We start from the raw sequence: 23,101 nt of genomic DNA on the forward strand, positions 1-23,101 counted from the left end.
GCCATCTCTTCAGCTCTAAAATGCCCCGTTTTAAAAGGAATGTTTTTAACATGAGAGGATACAATAGACCTGAGATTTGCTTTAAAACAAGAGAGTAAAAAGTTAGTGCTGGGGCTGGGGAGATGGTTCAGTTGAAAAAGGGCTTGCTGTGCAGATATGAGGCCCTGAGTTCTGGTTCCCAGCATCCATGTGCACTGGGCACAGCAGCACACATCTGTAATCCCAGCGATCCTGTGCAGAGATGGGAGACAGAGACAGGAGAGTCCCTGGAAACTCACTGATTAGCTGGCTTGGCATTGCAGTAGCAGGTAAGAGAGACCCTGTCTCAAACAGAGGACAAAATAAGGACGAATACCCAAGGCTGTCCTCTGCCCTCCACATGCACACTGTGGCACACGTGTACTTGCAACTTACGTACATGTTCATGCATGAACATGTCACACACATATAAGAAAGGAAAACAGTTGGTTTTTTAAAGGGGGTGAACATTACAAGAGGGGAGCATGTGTGGTCTAGTTGTTGGGACACAGGGCAAGTAACTCTCCGATTCCTTAGTTAGAAGAGTCCTGGGACAGAAAGATGGCTCAGTGGGTAATGGTGCTTGCTGCCAAGCCTGATGATCTGAGTTCGATTCCTAGAGAGAATGAACTCACACGATCCCACACCCCAATGAAATAAGTAAATGTCATTTTAAAAAGTTAAAGAAAGGCAATTCTGCCACTCGTACCTGGTGAGCTTCCAGCCCTATGGCCTGTAGGGCAGACTTGAAGAACTCAGGCGAAGGTTTCCCCACCACTTCAGCCTCGATACCACAGGCATACTGGCAAAGAAAAGGCATGACATGGGTTTGAGACCAGGAACGGGAATGTGACCAAGCATGGGAAAGACCGTCTCATGATGGCTAAGGCCCTTCACAACGCAGGGTGCTATGGGCCTCAAAGACATCTCACGGACAAGACTGTCACGACTCCACGACAGGCTGCTGCCCAGAACGCTTAGGACACCCACCTCCAGTTCTGCCACCCACTCCAAGGCTGCCCACAGCAAAGTGGCATACCATACCTGGCACAGCCACAAGTCTCCCAAGGGGCAGGAGACCAGGGCCCTCACCTGCCTGTTCAGCTACAATTCCATTCTCTTGCCTCTCCCTGTTGCCCACCTCCAAGCAGATCAGAGGCCCTCCCGAAGGGGACAGGATTCAATCCACCCACCTGCCCACTTTTCCCACCTGGGCACAGGTAAGCAGGGGAGTGGTCAGTAGGAGTCTAGGCAGGGGTAACTGATTGGCCACAGACAAAGTGAACTCCAGAGGTCTGGCCGCAGATGTTTCTGTAATCTGGAGGGTCAGCTCAGAAATGAGGCCAGGGGGGACACGTGAGGCCTGAGGTGTTACAGGGCCAGAAAGGAGACAGCCAGGAGTCAGAGAAGAGTGGTAAAGAGCATGCTGGGAGAGATTACCAGGAGGTTGGCCGGGGTTGGGATGAGAGAATGACACACATGTGACTGACTGTGTGATGACCCAGGCAATGGGAGAGCCAGCTCCAGAGGGGAGGGAGTGTGTGGTTAGAAGCCCTACGCATGAAAGGCTTCTTGTATGTAAAGCGCTCCCTCTTCTCCAGGAAGCCTGAAGGGGGCATGGGGCAGACCATGGCGCGTACCTCGAGTGCCTTCATGTAGCCTCCAACATCCAGCATGAGGCCAGAGGTCTCCTTGTAGTAGCGTCTGCAAGAGAGCGGAGGGGAAGAGATAAGCAGAGAGCCACAGGTGCAGGTCAGTACTGACGCCATGCTCTGAGTGACTGATGGAGGCCACATGGCAGAACCAGAGGGCCAGCAGCACTAGGACATCATGGGTCATTCAGCCAGTAGCCCCCTGCCGCTGGCCTTGTGGGGACCCTACTGCAATGATTAACCAGGGACCCAAGGGGGACAGATGGATCCAGTTACTAACACAGAGGAAGACAAGTGACCCGTGTTCCAGGAAGGGATGGCAGGCCCCCGGAGCATGTGCTGACTCCCTAATTGCTAATAATTAACCCTTAACTGCTGCCTGAGGAGAGAACTCCATTAGTTCCACAGTGGCCTGCCACATCCCGTTAGCTGGGGTCAGGCAAGGTGCCAGGATTCACGGGCACCAGCTGCTTCCATGAGACGACAAGAATGTCTGCCCAACTGCAGAGACAACGCAGGCTCTCTGGGAGCCGTCCTCCTTAAGACGGTCCCACTGTTCTTCCAGGTGCCCACGGCCCAGCCCACATCAGACCAAGGCCTCGAGGTACAAGGAGTCCTGACCGCAAAGTCATCCATCCATACCTGGGGCTCTCTGAGCAGAGTCATATGACTATAAGGAAGCAAAAAGGTGGCTTACACATCATGTTCTAGGGATGAGGTTCGCTGACACCCAGGAATGGTACGGGGATCTGAGTTTAGAATTATTAGGTCTGACCACCCTTGTCAGTTTTTCCCTTCCCTCCTTCCTCTCCCTTCCAGCAGAGGACGTTAACTAAGCACGTGTGCAGAGGACGAGAGGAGAGAGATGCAGGCTGGCTTCAACATTCAGACCCCTCTCGGCTTTCTAACAGGGACTTTGGACTATGTAAGCCTTGAGACCTCAGCTTCCTCACCTCTAAAATGGCCAAAAGAAACGACCATCCATATCTAGGGCTGTTGTGAAGCTTGGACAAAACAGCACACTTAAAGTTCCTCATATATGCCCAGAACACAACACTGCTCAATAGAAGTCTCCCGTAAGCTGTTCACTGGAGCTGAGTCACCGGCCCTGAGACAGGAGCTCTGTGGAAAGATGAACACAGGCCCCAGGCCTGCTGGTGCTGTTCCTCTACTTCAGTCCTTAGAAGGCTGAGGCAGGGGAATTGTCAATTCTAGGCCAGTCTGGGATACACATCAGATCCTATCTCAATCTTTTTCTTTTCTTCCTGTGTATGTGTTGGAGCACGGTCTGAGAATGGAGTTATGTGAGGAGAATTCTGCGTGCTTGTGAGAAAACGCCAGGAGAACCTGGCACTGATGTGGGTTCTGAGGATTCAAACTCCAGCCCTCTTGCTTGTGTGCCGACAGCTTTAACCATCTCCAGAGCTGGTGAGGCGGCTCAGTGAGCGGAACACTTGCAGTGCAAGCATGGGGACCTGCAGAGCCCCAGAAACCACAGAACCTAGGTGTGACACGGTGTGTCCGTGACCCCAGTACTCCCTGGGTCAGATGGGAGGTGGAGACAGACGAAGTCCCAGAAGCTAGCCAGGCAAATGACAAAGGGACCCTGTAACAAACAAGGTGGAAGATGAAGAGAGACAGCTGAGGTTTTCCTGTGACCTCCTCATGCACACCCGGCATGGGCATGCCTACACTCACAGACAGACAGACAGACAGACAGACACACACACACACACACACACACATACACACACACCACATACACACCTGTGACCTCCTCATGCACACCCGGCATGGGCATGCCTACACTCACAGATAGACAGACAGACAGACACACACACACACACATACACACACACCACATATACACCTGTGACCTCCTCATGCACACCCAGCATGGGCATGCCTACACTCACAGACAGACAGACACACACACACACATATACACACACACCACATACACACCTGTGACCTCCTCATGCACACCCGGCATGGGCATGCCTACACTCACAGATAGACAGACAGACAGACACACACACACACATACACACACACCACATATACACCTGTGACCTCATCATGCACACCCGGCATGGGCATGCCTACACTCACAGACTCACAGGCACAGGCAAATAGGAAGACAGACAGACACACATACACTTACTTAAAAGTGTTTCCTTCATTTTTTTCTATTTTTACAATAAGTTATAATGACCATTTCCTTAGTCCAGAGTTTCAAAGAACTGGAGAATGATAAAACAGAAATCGGCCAGCAGAGGGAGACACAGAGGTGCTGTGCTGTGCTGTGCTGTGCTGTGCTGTCTGAGTGACAGGTGGCTTACCCTACTCAGCCCAGGACTCTGCAGGACTCGCTGAGACCTGGCATGCAGCCCTGGACTCCCAGTGTAGAGGAGACATAAACAGACCCACAGGGAAACTGTAAGCGCAAACATGTTGCTGCATGAATGGGGGACAGAGGCATCCCTCAGAAGAGACAATTAAAGCTGTGTCCTGAGTGAGGGGACGGAGTGTGGAGACCAGGGGGCATCTGGGAATCACCAGAGCACCTGATGGGGTCCACAGTGGCCCACCTCCACACCCACAGTTAGGCCATCCTCCACGGGCAAGGGCTCTCAGAGGCTTCCAGGGGCTCCCGGCCTTGTTCCAATGGGTAGTCAGAGAAAAACTCCAGGAGAAGATTATCAGGGTCCTTCCAAAGGAAAGGGTGAGTAGCAAGGGGTTGGGCAGAGGGTAGAGCCGGGACAGACCTAACTCAGAACAGAAGACACTCAGCAAGACGCAAACAGAAACTTCCCAAACAAAACTTTAACAGGGGCAGCTATCTGCAGCAGAGGATTCTAGGGATTTCCAGGCTGCCCCAGGGCCAGCCGGAGGACACAGGAGACTGGATGGACAGGAACAAGCCCATCATTTGGAAATCTCAACCCTAAGAACACAGCTCTGCTGGCCTCGAACCTAGAGGTTTATTCTAAAGTAATTTCAGGGTGTTTCAATTCACTGGGTGACTTGAAATACACACCCAAAGCACGACCATCTGAGCCAGAGAAAATGGATTTTCAGAAATCCTAAATAATAACCTTTTTTTTTTGATTTTTTTGAGACAGGATTTTTCTATGTAGCCCTGGCTATTCTGAAATTCACTTTGTAGACCAGGCTGGCCTTAGACTCAGAGATCTGCCTGCTTCTGCCTCCTCCAGAGTGCTGATGTTAGAGGTGTGTGCCACTACTGCTCAGTCAAAATAAAAACTTTTAATCCCCCCCCCCCCCCACCTCTCAACAGAAGCTTGTTTTTGAGACAGGGTCCCTCTACATACCAGGCTGGCCTGGCACTCTTTGTAGACCAGGTTGGCTTCCAACTCACAGAGGTCCTTCTGCCTCCACCCCATAAGTGTTGGAGTTACAGGTGTGCCCCACTATCTCATATATGGTGCTGGGGAATGGAATCCAGTGCTTTGTACATGCTAGGAAAACACTCTACCAACTAAGCTACATCCCCAGTCACCCAATCTCAATTTTCTTTCTTATTTTTTTTGGTTTTCAAGACAGGGTTTCTCTGTGTAACAGCTCTAACTGTCCTGGAACTCACTCTGAAGCCCAGGCAAGCCTGGAACTCACAGAGATCCACGTGCCTATGCCTCCCGAGTGCTGGGATTAAAGGCCTGGGCCACCACCACTGCCTGGTCTTTCTCTTTTAAACTAAATCTGAGCTGATTTTTTTAGAGAGCCCACAATTTTTCTGTATTTCTTATTCATTCAGGAAAACAAAACTCCACCTGGCTGCTGGCTGTAAACACCGTTCCCTTTAAGATGAGCAGCAAATTGGTATCAAATTTATATCCCTTTACTAGTGACCAGATATAGTTTTCCTTCCTTTAGGGCACAGTGTGGCCTGCTGTGGGCCTGGGAGGGCCCTGGGACCCCCAGTCACCGAGGGCCACTGTGGCACTGGGAGAATCGGGGCACAGGGAGCAGTCAGATCTGATTTTATGCTTCGTTCTCCTGCCGTTTCCGACTCCTCCATGCAGCCTCCCTGCAAAATGACCACTTGACCTCTCCCAGAAGAGCCATTAACCTCCATAGTCTGTAGAGTAAACAGCTTAATTTTCTGATGGCGGCATGACAGGAGAAATTACAAAGGCAATTCCCTCTCTCAGTCCGCACAGATGCCAAATGTAAATCACTCCATTCCAAGAAGGGGGACATCCTGCCTCCCTGTACCCTCGGGGAAGCCACCCCAGCCTTCACTGTCGTGACAGGAGCTCTTCCTGGGCCCCGGGACTGTCTAGAGAAGCTACCACCCTCTGGAAGGTGTTGAGGCCTTTCTCTGGGTTTGAAATATGCCACCCTTCGCCCAAGTCAAAATCTAGGGAGCTGGAGGCCCTGCTCATATCAAATCAACCCTCCCCTACTGCTGCATCTGCTGAAGTTATCACCCAGCCAAGAGCAAGCAATTCCTGTTTCCATCTTTTTCACTACTGTACTTATTTAAGCCATTACTCACAATCTGGAATAACCTTTAGCAATGATAAAAATCCATCAAAAAATGTATTGACATAAATGACCCAGAATACTGCTTTTTCATTATGGACATTTTCCAGTGCAGGTTTGCCAACTAAAATATCCAATGATAGGGCCCATGTCAGTGAGTTAAGCAGGCCAAGTGTGCCTAGAGCAACGGGCACGAGGGCCCAGCAGGAAGCCCTGTTGCCTACCAGGCTAAAGCAGGAACCCCAAAGCATTATGCAACCTCAGGAGTGTGAGATTCCGAACTTTTAGTGCTGTCTCTGTTGACCAGGCTACACACGTCCAGCCTTCTGGAAGTGAGCTGGGCAGCATGTATCATGACGCTCAAACTGCAGCCACAACTGGTAGCTCAGACATGTAATCATAGCACTTGAGAGGCTAAGGCAGGAGGATTGCTGAGAGTATAGGTCATCCTGGGTAGAGTGAGACCCCTGTATCAAAATAAATAAATAAAAGGAAAGAAAAAATAAACTTAAAAATCTTCCTTTAGTGGTCTCTGAGTTCATCTGATAGGACAAAGACACTCGATCATAGCTTACTGTCCCAGACAATGAGAAACGACCTCACTGTCTGACAGCAGGGAGCACTGAACACAAGCCAGGACACTCACAAGGCGGATTAACCGTGTCACGGAGATATTGGGTCAGTGTGTACTGGTCATTCACAAGCTGCTGTCTGGTGACTGTAGGAAGCAGGCACCAGGGGGCTGAGGAGAAGGCTCTGTGTTTGAACCCTTGGCTGTACAAGCGTGAGGCGTGAAGTCAGATCCCCAGCTCACATAAATGTCTGGTGGACATGGTGGCCCGCCTCCAATTCCAGCCTCAGAAGGGAGAGACACCCACAAATTGAACCATTCTTTTGATATATGTTTGATTGAGAGATGCTACCTCACTGAATAAGGTGGAAGAAGATGGATGGGGGATGCTATTCCTGACAATAACCTTGGGTCTCCACATGCATACACATACACACGTGTACCCATACACATGCAAAAGTATACACACACACACACACACACACACACACACACACACACACAGACATGAAAATAGATAAAGAAAAAGAACCCACAAGCGTCAAAACAAGGCCAAGCCTACACTGGTTCCTTTTCTTGTTGCTGTGACAAGGAAGGAAGGAAATGTGGGTTCACAGTCTGAGGGGTACAGAACACCACAGTGGGGAAGGCATGGTGGTAAAAGCGTGAAGCAGTTGGGTCACGCTGCATCCATGGTTAAGAAGCAGAGAGGGGCAAATGCTGGGGCAGACTCAGCATCCTCCTTTCCCCTTCTCATTTACTCCGGGACACCAGGACATGGGACGCTACCCACACTTAAGGGTGAGTCTACCATTGTATGCATAATTTATTTTTATTTTATGTTCACTTGTGTCTTGCCTGTGTGAGGCTGTCAGATCCCCTGGAACTGGAGTTACAGACAAGTATGAGCTGCCATGTAGGTGCTGGGATTTGAACCCAAGTCCTCTGGAAGAGCAGCCAGTGCTCAGGGCTCTTAACCACTGAGCCAACTCTCCAGCCCTAAAGGCAAGTCTTCACTCTTCAGTTAAACCTCTCTACAAACACCCTCACAGATACTTCCAGAAGTGTTTCTTAGGTAACTCTCGATCCGATCCAATCCAGTCATGTTTGTAGCATCGGATGAATGTGTGTGTCTGTAAGCGTTCATCCGAGGACAGACACCCACAGGCTGGTGTTTGTGATGTACAGTCGACTGCAAATACCTTTTATCTTCTTCTTGGGCTCATGATTTCTAGGTTTTCTTCAATGAGCATGTGCTATCTCAGCGGTAAGGAAAGATGCTAGAAGGGCTGGGGATATAGCTCAGTGGTCCAGCCATGCCTGGCATGTACAAGGCCTTGAGTTCAATACCCAGTACCTAATGTGAGGGAAAAAGTGCTTTGCTGGTTGTCACGGCAATGCCTGTAATTCCGGAGATCAAGATGTAGAGGCAAGGGAATCAGAAGCTGAAGATCAATTTCAACTATATAGACTATAACCAGCTTCAGACAAACCTGGGGATATACAAGACCCTGTCTCAAAAAACAAAACAAAACAAAACAGGGCTGGAAAGATGACTCAGCAGTTCAAGGCACTTGTTCTCACAGAGGACTTAGGTTTGGCTTCTAGCACCCACATGGCAGCTCACAACTAGCAATAACTCCACTTCCAAGGAATCCAACACCCTTTCCTGACCTCCAGGGATAGTACACATTCATATGGTGGACATACATACATGTAGGCAACACACACACACACACACACACACACACACACACAATATTAAAAAACAAAACAAAATAAATAAGGAGGGAGGGAGGGGGAAAGGAAGGTGTTAAGTAAACAGTCCTACATTTATTTATTTATCCATTCATTCATTTATTTATTTATTTATTTATTTATTTATTTATTTATTTTGGAAAATGTTGGTGCTAGGGTCTGCATCCTGACTGTCCTCCAGGGACCCATGAGTTGAGCATAAGGAGGCAGGGACTAGGACTGAAGAGATGGTTCAGCAGTTAGGAGCACTAGCTGTTCTTCCAGAGGACCCGAGTTCAATCCCCAGCACCCACATGGTTCCTAACAACAGTCTATAAATCCAGGTCCAGGAAATCTAATTTTCTCTTCTGGCCTCCACTGACACCACACACATATGGGTATAGACATGCATGAGGGCAAAACACCCATACACATAAAATAACAATAATGATTATTCTTTAAAAAAAAAAAGGGGGGTGGGGTGGGGTCTAGTAAAAGGAAGTTAGACCTCTAAGGGGGAAGCTTGGAGGGGGCACTGTGAGTCTTGACTTTCTCTCTCTGCTTCCCAGTCTCCAGGGAGATAAGCTGGACACTTCTCCCATGATGTCCGCCCTTACCACAGGCTCAAAGCAAACCTCTGAAACTATGAGTCTGACACCCAGCCTTCCTTGAGCCTGTTTACCTCTGGCATCTGTTGGAGCAGTGGGAACTGACCAGCCTGGTGTTGAGGTGTGATAAAAGCCCAGCCGAAGCATGGAGACCAAATTCTAACTCTAGAGACTGCACCCAGCACCCGGGACCCAGACCAAAGCAACCTCCCAGACCCCAGGTTCATCTATTAATACATGAAGCATCCTGAGAGACCATTCCTAAACATCTCGTGCTATGTCCTGTGCTAAGCGACCTCTTCCTCCTTTACTGTAAACTTAGGACAGACAACACCTGGCTTTTGAGATCTCCTTGGGGTCTCCACCAGCACTGATGGCCCCACCCCTCTCCTGGCCCAAGATTCACACAGAAACTTGGTCAAACATCTCTGGAAAGATTATTAAAAGGGAAGAAAGGAGGGAATGAAGAAATGAAACAACAAGGGAGGGAGAGAAGGCGCCTTGTGCTCACTCCCTCCCCATCCCAACCCCGTCTGCATCTGTCTCTACTTGATCCCACAGCAGAGAACCACAAAGCATTAGGCAGAGCTGCCTAGCACCACCCCCCTGCCACCGACTCACCCTTTTCCCAGTGATATGAGCACAGGGTTTTCCAACTCCATTAGCACTTGGAAGGCTCTGTTCATGTTTTTATAGGAAAAGCTGTCACCGGCATCCGCAATCACGACACAGTTTGGGTTGGACACGTCAATGTCATCAAATTCTGAGCGGACCCCTGGAATGACAAGAGAGACAGACAGCCCTCAAGCCCAGGATGTGGCCTGCTCCCGGCAGGGACACCTTCTCTCTGCCAGGTCTGCCTGTCGGAATATATATTTCAGAACAGCCTGAAGCTGGGGAACAGCTAGACATAAATATACTGTGGTATGTTCCCTACATGGCAGAGAACAAGAACACGGTGGTACATGCGATGAGCCTCTAGGCTGGTGAGGAAAGCTTTACACAAAAGTCTACTTTCTGTGAAAGTGAGGGCCAACTCGGCAGGCCTGGCTTGCTCGAATCCTGCACGCTCCAGAGAAAGGCCCGTTGTTTAGACTGGCACCCTCTAACAGTGCTAGGGAGAACCCCTGGCCCCGACAAAATCCTGTCTGATGGGGGTTTCACACCTGAGGATCTGGGTTGTACTGGGTCAGTTTGATCTTGAGTGAAGTATGTGGGTGGAGGCAGAGCTTCTAAGGTTAGTCACATGGGGACTGTGTGCTTGGAAGACCAGCCCCTCTCAGGAAAGTGTAGGCAACAAAGCTCCAGCGCCTCTCTGTTGCCAAGCTGCCATGTCACACATCACTGCGGAGATAACCAAGCACATCCATTGCAGGGGCAACTGGGATTTTATGCCTGGTCTTTCCCGCCCTTCACCCCATGCAGCTCTTAAGCTGAGCTGTGATCTTCCACTGTGCCCAGCTTTAATGGTGAATGCAATGTCTCTCTGAGTCTGTCCAGGGAATAACTACGGCCTAGGGTGGCCTTTGGGGTCCCTGGGTCAATATATATTGATATGTAATTCTAAACAGGTACATTTATCTATGATAGAAAATAAAAAAAAATAATGACTGTCACCCGGATGGTGGTGGCACACGCCTTTAATCCCAGCACTTGGGAGGCAGAGGCAGATGGATCTCTGTGAGCTGGAGGCCAGCCTGTTCTACGGAGCGAGTTCCAGGACAGCAAGGGCTACACAGAGGAACCCTGTCTCAAAAAACAACAACAATAATAATAAAACAACTGTCACTAAGGGGTAGGGTCAGGGACTGACTGGAAGGATCTGCAGGAATTTTCAGGGTCATAATAATGGAGGTCTCTAGAGGTGTGAGGTTCTGGGCTGCAAAATTTAAGCTCAGTCAAAGTGTAATAGAGGTTTGGTTTCTTCAGCACAGAGAAACCAAAGAGAGAAAGGAAGGAGGGAAGGAACGGCAAAAGAGCATTTCGAAGTACTTGAACCCTGTTTTTAAATGTCGCCAGAGAATACTGTTCCCTCTGTTTGCTCCCCAAAAGCTCCCCACTGAGGGCTCAAGGTTCTCTGGTCTTGCGAACAAAAGTCATCTGGATTAAACCCTTGCTCTGACAGCCATTTGCAAACTGCACCGAAGAGCAGTCTGGCTACCATTAAAGCAGACAGGCTACGGGTGGCAGATATTCCAAAGCTAGGGACTGCAATCTTGATTTTCATATTCTCATATTCATCTTCTCTACTTCCTTTCCTCCTTCCTTTCTTCTCTCTCAATAATCTTACCTCTTGGGTTAAATCCCTGACCTTGCATAGATCAAGGAACACGACCTCAGGTTTTACTCTCAGGATCACGCAAGCTGGCCTTGAGGCTGGGGGTTGGCGGGGGACAGCTGGGGCCTGGTCTCACCTCTCCCCTATCCTCAAGCAGGAAGCCTCATGAGTTCTGTCCCCCTGAAGACTCATCAGGGTCATGGAAGAAGTCAGGCTTGGCCTGCATGTGTGGTTTGGCCCAGATGGGAGTAGAAGGCCTCTCCCCAGCCTCCATCACAAAAGTTAAGTCCTAGGTAAGCCTACCGTCATGGATGAGCAGGTGTGGCCGCAGGCCTCGCTCCTTCAGGATCTGGCAGGTGGCCGGGGCAGGGGCAGTCACCTCTCCTTCTGAGATGTCAAACCCCAGTCGCTGCAGCAGCCCCACCAGCTCTCTCCGGGACTTCTGGGACTCATTGGTACAGAATCTCACCTTCAATGGAGACCGCTTCAGTCTGGGCACAAAAACACAAATGAGAGTGTGCTCGGCACACACAGAGGAATGTGGCCTCCTGAGAAGAGGCCCAGAGAGGGGCTTCTGCAAGAGCAATTGGTTAAGGCCAAGCTACCGCAAGTCCCCGAGGCAGCCCAGACAGTCACTGATGTGTTCAGGATAGGATGTCACAGCTGGAAAAGACTTCTTGAAAAAGAGAATGCTGGCAGACACCACCCCCAACTCCTATGTAACCTCAAACCTATGATTTGAGCCAGCTGAGCTCCCCACCCAGCCTCTGCTTGGGACACTTCACCCCACCCCCACCTGGGACCTGTCACCTACACCAGACCCACTCATCAATGCCCCATTGCCATCCACTGGGCCCAGTTGCAAGCCATCTCCAAATGCCTGCAGGTGTTTCTCCACCTCATTCCGCAGCACCTGGAACTCCCCTTGGGACCTGTCCTCTCCATGTCTGTGAGTTACTAACTTGGGATCCACACTTCTCCAACAGGGTAAGACAGAGGTACCAAGCTGAGGCTTGTCTTCTCATTAAAGTCAATAAACAGGGTCTGTCAGAAACAGGCATCAGGAATATGAGAGTTCTGGGATGCAGAAATGGGAACCCCACCTTGCATAAACCCAGAATTGAGGTTCCGCACAACTGAGATGCATTGAAAGCCAATAGCACTGTGACTCCTCCTTCAGAGCATCCTGGTGACATGTGGGTGAGTTCTTTGGATGCAAAGCCACAAAGAAGATGTCCCATGGGGCCCCCAATGAGATGATATTCAACCCATAAATAGTCAGTGTGCACTTGGTACTGGGCTCGGACCTGTAGGTGAGTGCAGGAAGGGCCTTCCTGGCCACAGATCTTGGGGAGCATGGAGGCTGGCTGGCAGTGAGCACCAAGGATCACAGGCAAGGCAATTTGCGCCTGGCAGGAGAGGGACCATGAAGGACACAAACAGGGTAAAGGGACAATGGCTGTCTGCACAGGCAGGTTGGAGAGGTCTCACGGAGAGGCAACCCAGAGCTGAGACCTTGAGGAGAAAACGCTAGCCTAAAACACCTTCACTGGGACTTCCCTTAGGCTGTCTGAGCCTGTGGCCTCTCTGCACCCATAGAAGCAGGTGGGGTTCAGGGACTGGTCAGCTCTGGGGGCCACTTAGGAAGAAATCTGTAGACCTACAGCTGTCGGTGCACAGACCGCGTCTTCCAAGACCGCGTCTTCCCCAGCCTAGGTGGTTCATCCCTTTCTTCTTATTTGTCTTCCCTAATCAGAGGTTTATGAATGACCAATTGCACTCAGTGGTTAATTGCCCTTCATAAAGATGGCGTTTTTATTTTTAAATTAGGCAGTTAATATATTGTAACTAACAGCATCACCTTGTATGTTATGGATGCGTCTTCATTGATTGGTGCCCAGAATGTGTGATTCACACCCAAGTTAATGGAGCAGTTGAGTGAAGAAGTGCAGGGGTCTCAAGGGACTAATTACTGCTAATGAATGATGATGTGACCTTCTCAGAACAGTGAGCAATCGGTGTGACAGCGAGATGGCAGGAGCCTCACAGCTGTCACTCCAAACACAACTTCTGATGAGGGCGGGAGGGAGTAGCTCACTGTCTTCTCTGAGATACCAACATGAGTCCGTTGGAAATCAGGGAGGGCTTTCTAGTTGCGACTTTATCTGTCCAGGGACAATGTGACTGGAACTGTGTATGCAGAGCCTCCCCGCCGGGTCCTGTCCCTTTGTGCCACTGACCGTGCCCCCTTCCAGTGCAGTACCACAGGCCCTCTGACCACCAGAGCCCAGCCCCAGGAAGTCTCTTTGTTGAAAATCATTGGAAACAATTATAGTAGTCACTATTATTATTAAAATAGTAAAGTGCGGGCTGGAGAGACGGCTCAGTGGCTAAGAACACTTTCTGCTGTTGCAGAGAACCCAAGTTTGGTTCCCAGCACCCACAGGGCAGCTCACAACCGTATGTAACTTCAGTTCCAGAGGATCGGACGGCCTCTTCTGGCTTCTGTGGGCACATGCACACACATGGTGCACAGACACCCATACACATAAAATTAAGAAATTCATTTAAAAAGTTTAACGCTGATAAAGTACCAATACAGCTTTCATGGAGTCTTGGCCCTGGAGAAGCACTGTCTTTGGGCTAAGTGTCCCTGGCCTGAAGTTATCCTCATACCCCCAGGGCAGGTCCTCCTCACAGGCAGCCCTGCTTATGTACCAGCTAACTGAGTAAACTTACTCCCCACTCAGAAGACAAGAAGGGAAATCCAGAAGCGGCCCGAACCTCTGGTCCGTGAGCACAAAGCCTATGGGGCCCTCAGTTATCTATTGAAGGTATACCCAGGCCCTTGCACAGAGGGGAAAAAATACCCAGGACCTTCAAAGGTAACACTAATCCCCAGGCAGGGGCCAGCGATCCCAGATCTGCTCTGAGGCATCTTACTCTCGGGAGGGGTGAGACATGTGTGGGCCTGACCTGTGTGTGTACCTGGGATGAAATTGGGATGGGCAAGAAGCCACACACCAACGTGAAGGCCTGGATGGAAGACTGGACTGTGCCTCACCCAGTTCCTACACCTTAATCCCCAGGGTGTCTGGACTCGGAGACAAGGCCTGTGAGCAGCAAATTATGATTAAGTGGAATCGTAAGGCGGGGGTCCTCCTATGATAGATAGGACCGGTGTCCTCAGAGACCCCCACAGGCTGGGTATGATGCCACAGGCTTGGAACTGCAGCACTGAAGGCAAAAGCAGGAGGATCGCTGCAAGTGTGAGACCATGGTCCACAGGGAAAATTTCAGGCCTGCCTGAGATACCAAAGGAGACCCTATCCCCAAAATAAACAAAAAGAACCCCAAGAGGCTTAGGGCATTCAGTCTCCCTTCTCTTCCTCGCTCTCCCATCTCCCTCAGTGCATACACAGCAAAGAGATCACGTGAACACATAGCAAAATCACTGTCACCAGAACCCAACCACACTGGCCCCTTGATCACCGACATCCAGATCTTTCAGCACTGGGAGTAGGAAATGCATGCAGTAGAAACCGCAACTTGGTGGTTGTTGTTATGACGAATCAGGCAGAGGGAGCTGAGGGATCCCACTGACAGCTCTCTGTGAGTGCCGGTGCCATGTGCTATACACAGATCTGGCCTTGGGAGGCCCAGCACACAGATTCCAGACCACAAGGAAAGTCCAAGAATGCCCAGCTTCCAGAGAGCTGCAGAGGGAGCCTGATGAAGGCAGTGGCTGCAGGTCCACCCCAACACCCGGAAGCCTTGGAGGGGAATGTTCTTGGCTGGCCTGAAGACCCCACTGAAATTGTGGCCAGGGTCTTAGCCACACACACCCCGCCCCAGGAGCCCTACTTCCTGTGACCCAGCTGGATCTCTGAACTGACCTTAACCTCATCCCAGCAGGCCGGGACGCTCCTCTGAGTGACAACATCGCCGGGTGCAATTACCGTGCATCAGATGAGCCGGTCCCTTACAAATCACCTCGGACTTTACACATCTGCTGGCTGTCGGGCATCTGCCAGGAGCGCTCACCCGCAAATAATGAAAGCCCTCTCATTACTGTTCCGCGGCAGGTAAAGTGTTAGGACAATTACTAGACACCCTGAGTGACCTTGGGATAGCGCAAAGCCTGCCCTCTCCAGCCTGCCAAGGGTCGAGAGCTGGAGAGTCATGAGCTCCTCTCAGAGGGACCGGAAAGGGAGGCTGGGCAGGGGCAGGAGCTTGCCAGGGAAAGAACAGCCTGGGTCACTCCTAATGGCTCCCCTCTTTCCCTCAAGCCCTGTTGCCTTGATCTGCCTGGAGTTCCTCTCGCTGTCATGTCTTTGCCTTCATCATCCCTTGGAGATGAAGCCTACCTTCCATCAAGGCCAGGTCCACATGGTCCTCCCTCCAAAAGCTTGATCCTACCCTGTTCACACAGAGGCCAGCCTCTTCTAGCTCTCTCTGCTTTGTGTCCTACCAAGGCCTCCTTCCTCCTGCCGCTCTGCCAACTCTGGGCTCCTGGAGACCAGATGAGTGATTTCAGGCCATCACATCCTGTGCTTCAACAGGTGTCCCAGCAACAGACAGGGCAGAGGATCCCTGGGGACAGACCAAGTCCAGTGGCCAGAGCCTTGGGCAACTGAGAGGAAATAAGGGGTTGTGGGAGAAGTCAGGGTCCCCCAACCCAAAAGATGTCATGGAAATAACAAGAAACTCCTGAACAGGGTCATGGAGACCCTGGAGACAGGGCCATCAAAGTGATTAAAGTACATGTTTACAAGCGACATGTCCATGAAGTAACCTCAGACTTGGGAAATGGCAGCTCAAAGGCTCATTGGAGTCCAAGATGGACAGGAAGTGACCAGCACATTCCTGCAGAGCGGTGGTTTGGAAGACAGCTAGATTTCTGCCTGAAACGAATGTGAGACGGTCTCCAAATCTAGCACTGCTGATGCTTTCCTTGACCTAAGTGACCCAACTTCCAAACTGAATCCAAGGCCCACCTGGTACTAGAGAAGCTCATGTGGCAGAGATTGGGAAGGCCTTCCCCTCGTCTGTCTTCCACTGCTATAACCAGCAGTCCTACCTGGACCTTGCCTAGGGTGGGGAGGTGGGCCCAACATACTGTTGAAGAGGGAAGTAGGCCAGCGGGTACAAGGTCTGGCTTCCCAGAGGGATGGCTGAGTCAATCACTTTTGTGTTGGTGTGACAAAATTCCTGGGTAAAGCAACTTGAGAGAGGAAGGGTTTACTCTGGCTCACATCAAGGGTACAGTCCATCATGGTGTGGAAGGCGTGGCAGGGTACACTCCACCACGGTGGGGAAGGCATGGCAGGATGCAGTCCATCACGGTGGGGAAGGCGTGTTGGGATACAGCTCACCATGGTGGGGAAGGTGTGTTGGGATACAGCTCATCATGGTGGGGAAGGTGTGGTGGGGTACAGCCCATCATGGTGGGGAAGGTGTGGTGGGGTACAGTCTGTCACGGTGGTAAGGTATGGCGGCAGGAGCCAACCGGTCACAATTGTCTTGCCGGTCAGGAAGCAGAGAGAGATGAATGCTGGTGCTCAGGTAGCTTTCTCCCTTTTATCCAGCCTGAGACCCCAGCCGATAGAAGTGTCACCCACATGTAGGGCAGTTCTTCCCAGCTCCATCACCCAATTTAGAAAATCTCCCTCAGACATACCCAGAGATTTGTCTTCAAGATATTTCTAGATCCTGCCAGCTAACCTGTGGTATAAACCATCACAAGGGAATAGTAGTAGCTTTGGGGTTGTTTGAAAATGAATTACAGGAGGCTCCCCAGGTCCTCAGCAGCCAAAAGGTAAAAGGATGGTTCTGGGTTTGGTTTGGGTTAGTTTCTTGAGACAGCGTGAGTCAGGATGACCTTAACTTAAAAAAAAAGAAAAGAAAAGAAAAGAAAAGAAAAGCCTCTTGTCTCAGCATCCTGAGTGCTGGAATTTGTCATGCACTACTATGCCTGGCTCCTGACATGCTTTCATTCTTGTCTGTTTGTTGATAAACAGGGTCCCAAGGAGCCCAGGTGGGCTTCAAACTCAATGTGCAGCCAAGGATGACCTTGAACTCCTGATTCCCCGGTTTCCTCCCAAGCTGGGAATCTAAGCCACCCCATTTCAGGGCTGTCACTCAGAAGGCTCTCTAAGGCTGCGTGCTGGCGACACTACAGACACTGGTACAGAGGAGCCGCAATCTCCCAGAATGCCTCACTCACTGACATCACACAAGACCCTGAATGGTGGAAGGCACCAGACACAGCACTGCCAAAAGCTTGGCTGGACCTGCTACGCCTTCCTTCTCCTTCTCCCCACTCGGCAGATGGCTATCTGCTGGCCTGCCCAGGCCTCCCCAAGCCCCAAGGACACTGTTGGGCAGTAGCACCTGTGTGGTCAGAGTCCACACTCCGGGCAGAAAGCAGAGCAGCAGCGTGGCGGTCAGGCGATGACTCCTCTTGGTGAAGGCCAGTAGGCCAAGTGCATTCAGGGAGGTCATGTGACCTGGGCAGGCCTCTGGCCAAGGTCCTTACAAAACACACAGCACGCCATCCCTGGGCTGGTACCCACCTTACCTGCCCTCAGAACATCTAGCCACTGTGTTCTCTATGACGTGCTTGAACTCAGATCACAGGGACACGCCAAGGCCAGAGCATCGATCTCATAGCAATTGACAAACACTTGAATCAAGTGCATGAGACTCGGTAACCAGAGAAAACCCGGTGACCCTGACCTAAGTGGGTCACACAGAGGGGACACCGAGGCATATGAAGTGTGCTGGGGATATCCAAGGGGCATAAGTCCCACTCTCCAGACCTGCAAACTCGGCTGGCGGGCACTCATCCCCAAGCACTGGCGGCCTTGAGCACAGACTGTTCAGGGCCAAGCATCCCAAGGGCATAGTGGAAGCTGGGCTCAGAAAGTAGGCATGCTTCCCTATGTGTTCTGCAGTTCCTCATTTCAGCAAGGCATTCACAACAGCTACCAGATAGGGCTGTTGGTTCTGGGAAGTATGAGGCAAATTTGCAAATACTCAATAGTAAGTAACAGTGATGACTACAGGGTGACCTGTGCTGGGGTTGGGCATCTCGGCCTTTCAGCCAGGTGCTGTCCAATAGGAAGGCAGGGTTTCAGTGAAGCAGGACCAGGGGGAGGGAGTTCTAATGAGGTAGAAGAAGCTTCAAGACTTGATAGGTGTCCTCAAGTCTGGAGGACAGAGAGACACACCCCTTCGACACCTGGTAACTGGCTTTACTTATATGTGCATCCCATGACATTCTGATTGATGGGGGTCCCACTCCAGATGAGGACCTGTGGGAGGATGCTGAGAGACCTACCAGGGCAGAGCCAGGATAGCAGTCCTTTCTGGTTGGCCTTGGGTAGAACAGAATGCTTTGACTTTGAATAGGAACTAAGTTCTATAACTGAAAGACACTGCTCTTCAGGGAAGCGACCCCTCGTCCCAGGTTCTCCACCTGACAGCATACCGTCCACGGAGAGCCTACGATTGAGTCAAGCATTGACGACAGAGAAAATCCCTCACCTGAACACCACACAGTATCACAGGCAGAAAACTGAGGCACAGAAAGGCTAAGGAACCTGGCCTAAGCACACACGCCAGCTGTGGGGCAGAGCTGGGATTGGAAACCCAGGCTTTTACCCCCTGGCTCTGACACCCATCACTTCTTTGGTGACAGGTAAAAGGTTGCACCTGCTGGGTGTGGCCACCAGACCCCATCCCTTCTTGTGAGATATGTAAGTCTCGCCATCTCCCTCAGATTCCTCCTCTATATGATGGTTGGCAGTCTTTACTGTTCTCGAGGGTATGAGAAGCCACCCTTCCCCTCTCCTAACTCTGAGCAGTGCCTGAGAATTTCGCCATCTGTCCTGGGGGCCATGGCTTCATAAGTCAGCCTCACAGGTTACTGTGCCACACTAAAGGAGAGCAGTAACCCTGCTCCACAGCACCCACACTGGCTGCCTTGACTTCTAGGGACGACCCCACCCACCTGAGATCACAACCCAGACAACAAATCTTACTGCTGAAGGCAGAGCTGTGGTTATAGTCTCCCACATTCACCTAAAACTCTCTGCCTCCCTCCACCAAGCTCAAGTTCATGAATCAATTATGACACCAGTCAGGATGGACTAGGGTTGCTGTATTTATTCTGTCCTTTTTTTATTTCTTGGCTTTTCAACAGTTTCTCTGTGTAACAGTCCTGGCTGTCCTGGAACTCACAGAGATCCGCCTGCCTCTGGCTCCTGAGTGCTAGATTAAAGGTGTGTGCCATTACTGCTCGGCCTATTTTGTCTCTGAAAAGATGGCATAATAGTCTGGCACAGGGGTGAACACATAGAATCCCAACCTCTAAGGCAATGGTTTGCAACCTGGGGGTCACGGACCCTTTGGTATATTACTATTTGTAACAGCAGAAAAATCACAGGTATGAAATAGCAATGACATAATTTTATGGTAGGAGTCAACACAAGGTGAGGAACTGTATCAAAGGGTGGCAGCATTAGGAAGGCTGAGAACTGTGCTGAACCGTGCTCTGAGGAGACGGGAGTAGGGCAATACTCTTGAGCCCAGCAGTTCTGGTTTCCCTATGTTCTGGGCAACATAGGAAAATCGTTATCTCAAAAAAAGAAAGAAAGAAAGAAAAAAAAAACCAAACAAATAAGACAAGATGAGCTGGCTCAGACATCAGGAAGTTTGCTGTCAAGACTGGTCACCTGAATTTGATCCCTAGGACTTACACGGTCCTAGAACTGATAGAAGTTACCATCTCACTTCTGCATGTGGGCCAGTGCACATAGGCAGGCACACACACACACACACACACACACACACACACACACACACACACAAAACGTAAAATAAATAAAATAAAACCATAAAATCATTTTTTAAAAAGGTATTCTAATGGTCAGGCGGTGGTAGTACTCACCTTTAACCCCAACAGAGGCAGGAGGGCCTCTGAGTTTAAGAATAGCCTGGTTTATACAGTGAGTTCCAGGACAGGCAGGTGTACACAGACAGACCCTATCTCAAATCCCCACCCACCCTCACAAAAAAATTGTTCTGAGGGGAATAAAGAGTTAAAATCCTCACTCTTTGGTTGAACACAGAGTTGGGAGGATAGGGCAAAGCAGTGCAGTGTGATGGACAGTGCAGTGTGACGGGCAGTGTGCAGTGTGATGGGCAGTACACAGTGTGATGGGCAGTGCACAGTGTGATGGGCAGTGCAGTGTGACGGGCAGTGCAATGTGATGGGCAGTGCAGTGTGACGGGCACTGTACAGTGTGACGGGCAGTGCACAGTGTGATGGGCAGTGCGCAGTGTGATGGGCGGTGCGCAGTGTGATGGGCAGTGCAGTGTGATGGGCAGTGCGCAGTGTGATGGGCAGTGCAGTGTGATGGGCACTGTATAGTGTGATGGGCAGTGTGATGGGCAGTGTGATGGGCAGTGCAGTGTGATGGGCACTGTATAGTGTGATGGGCAGTGCGCAGTGTGATGGGCAGTGCGCAGTGTGATGGGCAGTGCGCAGTGTGATGGGCAGTGCGCAGTGTGATGGGCAGTGCGCAGTGTGATGGGCAGTGCGCAGTGTGATGGGCAGTGCAGTGTGATGGGCACTGTATAGTGTGATGGGCAGTGTGATGGGCAGTGCACAGTGTGATGGGCAGTACACAGTGTGATGGGCAGTGTGATGGGCAGTGCACAGTGTGATGGGCAGTGCACAGTGTGATGGGCAGCTGCCCTGGGGGGCTGCAAAGATCAGGAGAAGGAGTGGGCTATATCACAAAACCTCTGTGCTTTGGGGAAACACAAAAGCAAGGGGCTGAAAGACCCATGGGGTCAATCTGAGGCAGTTACTGAGACAGGCTGATGACAGAGGCCTTCAACTTTTCTCTGAATCAATGGCAGGAACATTTACAAAAGGAAGTCATCTATGTTATGAAACTTCAAGTGTTGACATTACAAAACAGAAAACCCAGAACCCAGGATAAAGAGCAGGCTGCTCTGGCCCATGCCCTCCTCCACCATGGCTCATCTCAGGACAGGAAAGGGCAATGTATAGGAGCTCAGTCAGTACCAACAGCCCTCACCCAAGGTCAGAGCAGAGACCCCTTGCCCAAGGCCTGCCTGTGGGAGCCTTCTCCAGCTGACTCCCTGGCTAGCCTGGCCCAGAGGTGGGACTGAGAGGAAGCGCTTGGCCTGGGTTACCATCTGCATTATTATGACTATTATTAGGACTACTCCTAGGAACTGCGCCTCATGGCTGGATGCTGTAAAGGCAGCTGAGCACTGAGGAGGTCCGAGGACCAGCCAGATTTCAAAGCTGCCCTGGCCCAATCACTTGCTGCTGCACCAAGACTGTCTGTATGGCATCTGGATTTCCCTAGGGTCCCCGATATTTCTGTTCACCCTCAGGATCGAGAGGGGCCATCTGGAAGGCTGGGCTGTGAGTCTGGCTCACCATCCTGGGTGGGAATTGCTTTATGAGACTGCCCTGGGCTGAGGCCGAGCCTGCTTCCTTCCGCCGGCTCCCAAAAGGCCAGTGTGGGCTAGGCTGGCCCGGCAGATGTGCTTTAGTGGCCTTCCACAGGATGCAGTAAATGCTCATCACCTTTCACATGCAGATGCCTGGGGGCCATCGCCAGGGCCTGCCCAGCCACCAGGGCCTTTGTGCGGCAGCCCCTGCTGTGCCCAGCCTGCCTCTGAATGGTTCCCCTCAGGGAGCCCGATCTGACCACAAATGGGCTCCAATAAAGGCCTGTTGGAGGGACCCAGGCGGGTTACAGATGGCCACACCCGCCCTCAAGTCCTACAGCAGTCAGTGGGCCCCACCCAGCAGCTTGCAGGACTAAGTGGGTAGCAGGGGTTGGGGCGGGAGACACCGCATGGGAAGGGCAAAGCTGCCCCCTTCTTCCATCTGGGATGATCTTAGGTTCGCCTCTCTTGATCTCAACTCAATGCCCATGGGACCTGTAAGGCCCATGAGCACCTGCAGCCCTGGACCTCTTCACAGTTCAGGCTTTCTCTACTTAGCACACGAGCCTGCCTAGGGCAAGTCTGGTCTCCTGGCACTGCCATGTTGGCTCCACCAGGGTACTGGTTTCTAGCCACCTGGCTCGCCATCATAAACTCTCCAGGTCTAGAGCAGAGTTTCCGGTACACCGCAGGCGTCCAACAAATGTTTGCCGGGTGTGTTGGTGAATGCGCACAGTCACCCGTCTTTAATAAGAAGTCAGCCTTGGTTCCTGCTTTTCAAGCCCTCAGTCCTCATTCTGGAAAGGGCTCATTGGGCAGATGTGAAAGTGAGGCAGGGAGGGAGTGCCTGCCCAGCTCCTGACAGGCCTCCTTCATGTGGAGCTTCTTACTACAGTTGGTCCCATTTTCAAAGTAAGTTTACCTTCTTCCTGTGCTTTCTGTCTCCCCATAAGTGGGAACTTTCTAGAAAGTATAAAAACAAAACAAAACAAAACAAAACAACAACAACAACAAAAACGGTTACAACAGGACACCCAGACAGAATAATGGGAGACAGTGAGCCATCCCCTACTAGGCTTTAAAAATTAAGATGCTGCCTTGAAGCCACTGTGCTGGGCAGCTGCCAGGGAAGTGCGTGTTCCCCCAGGTCCCATCCCACCCCCATCACACTTGTCCCTTGCCACAGTGGGTCTTACCCCAGGAACTTCCTTTGAACTCCGGCAGAACTTCA

General features: G+C 51.0%; 1 protein-coding gene across 1 annotated transcript in view; it reads right to left on the reverse strand.

Annotated features, from left to right (window-relative positions):
- Lhpp (phospholysine phosphohistidine inorganic pyrophosphate phosphatase) overlaps window positions 1-23,101 on the reverse strand; it is an 83,752-nt gene that overhangs the window by 56,486 nt on the left and 4,165 nt on the right. The window contains exons 2-5 of the mRNA XM_048455210.3: window positions 11,677-11,864; window positions 9,717-9,870; window positions 1,659-1,722; window positions 728-820 (exon numbers count right to left, since the gene is read on the reverse strand). Coding sequence (XP_048311167.2) covers window positions 728-820; window positions 1,659-1,722; window positions 9,717-9,870; window positions 11,677-11,864 — 499 coding nt within the window. The remainder of the gene's footprint in view (window positions 1-727; window positions 821-1,658; window positions 1,723-9,716; window positions 9,871-11,676; window positions 11,865-23,101) is intronic.

Source organism: Myodes glareolus, chromosome 7 (genome assembly GCF_982192425.1).
Source record: "Myodes glareolus chromosome 7, mMyoGla1.1, whole genome shotgun sequence".
In the NCBI taxonomy this organism is placed as follows: Eukaryota; Metazoa; Chordata; class Mammalia; order Rodentia; family Cricetidae; genus Myodes; species Myodes glareolus.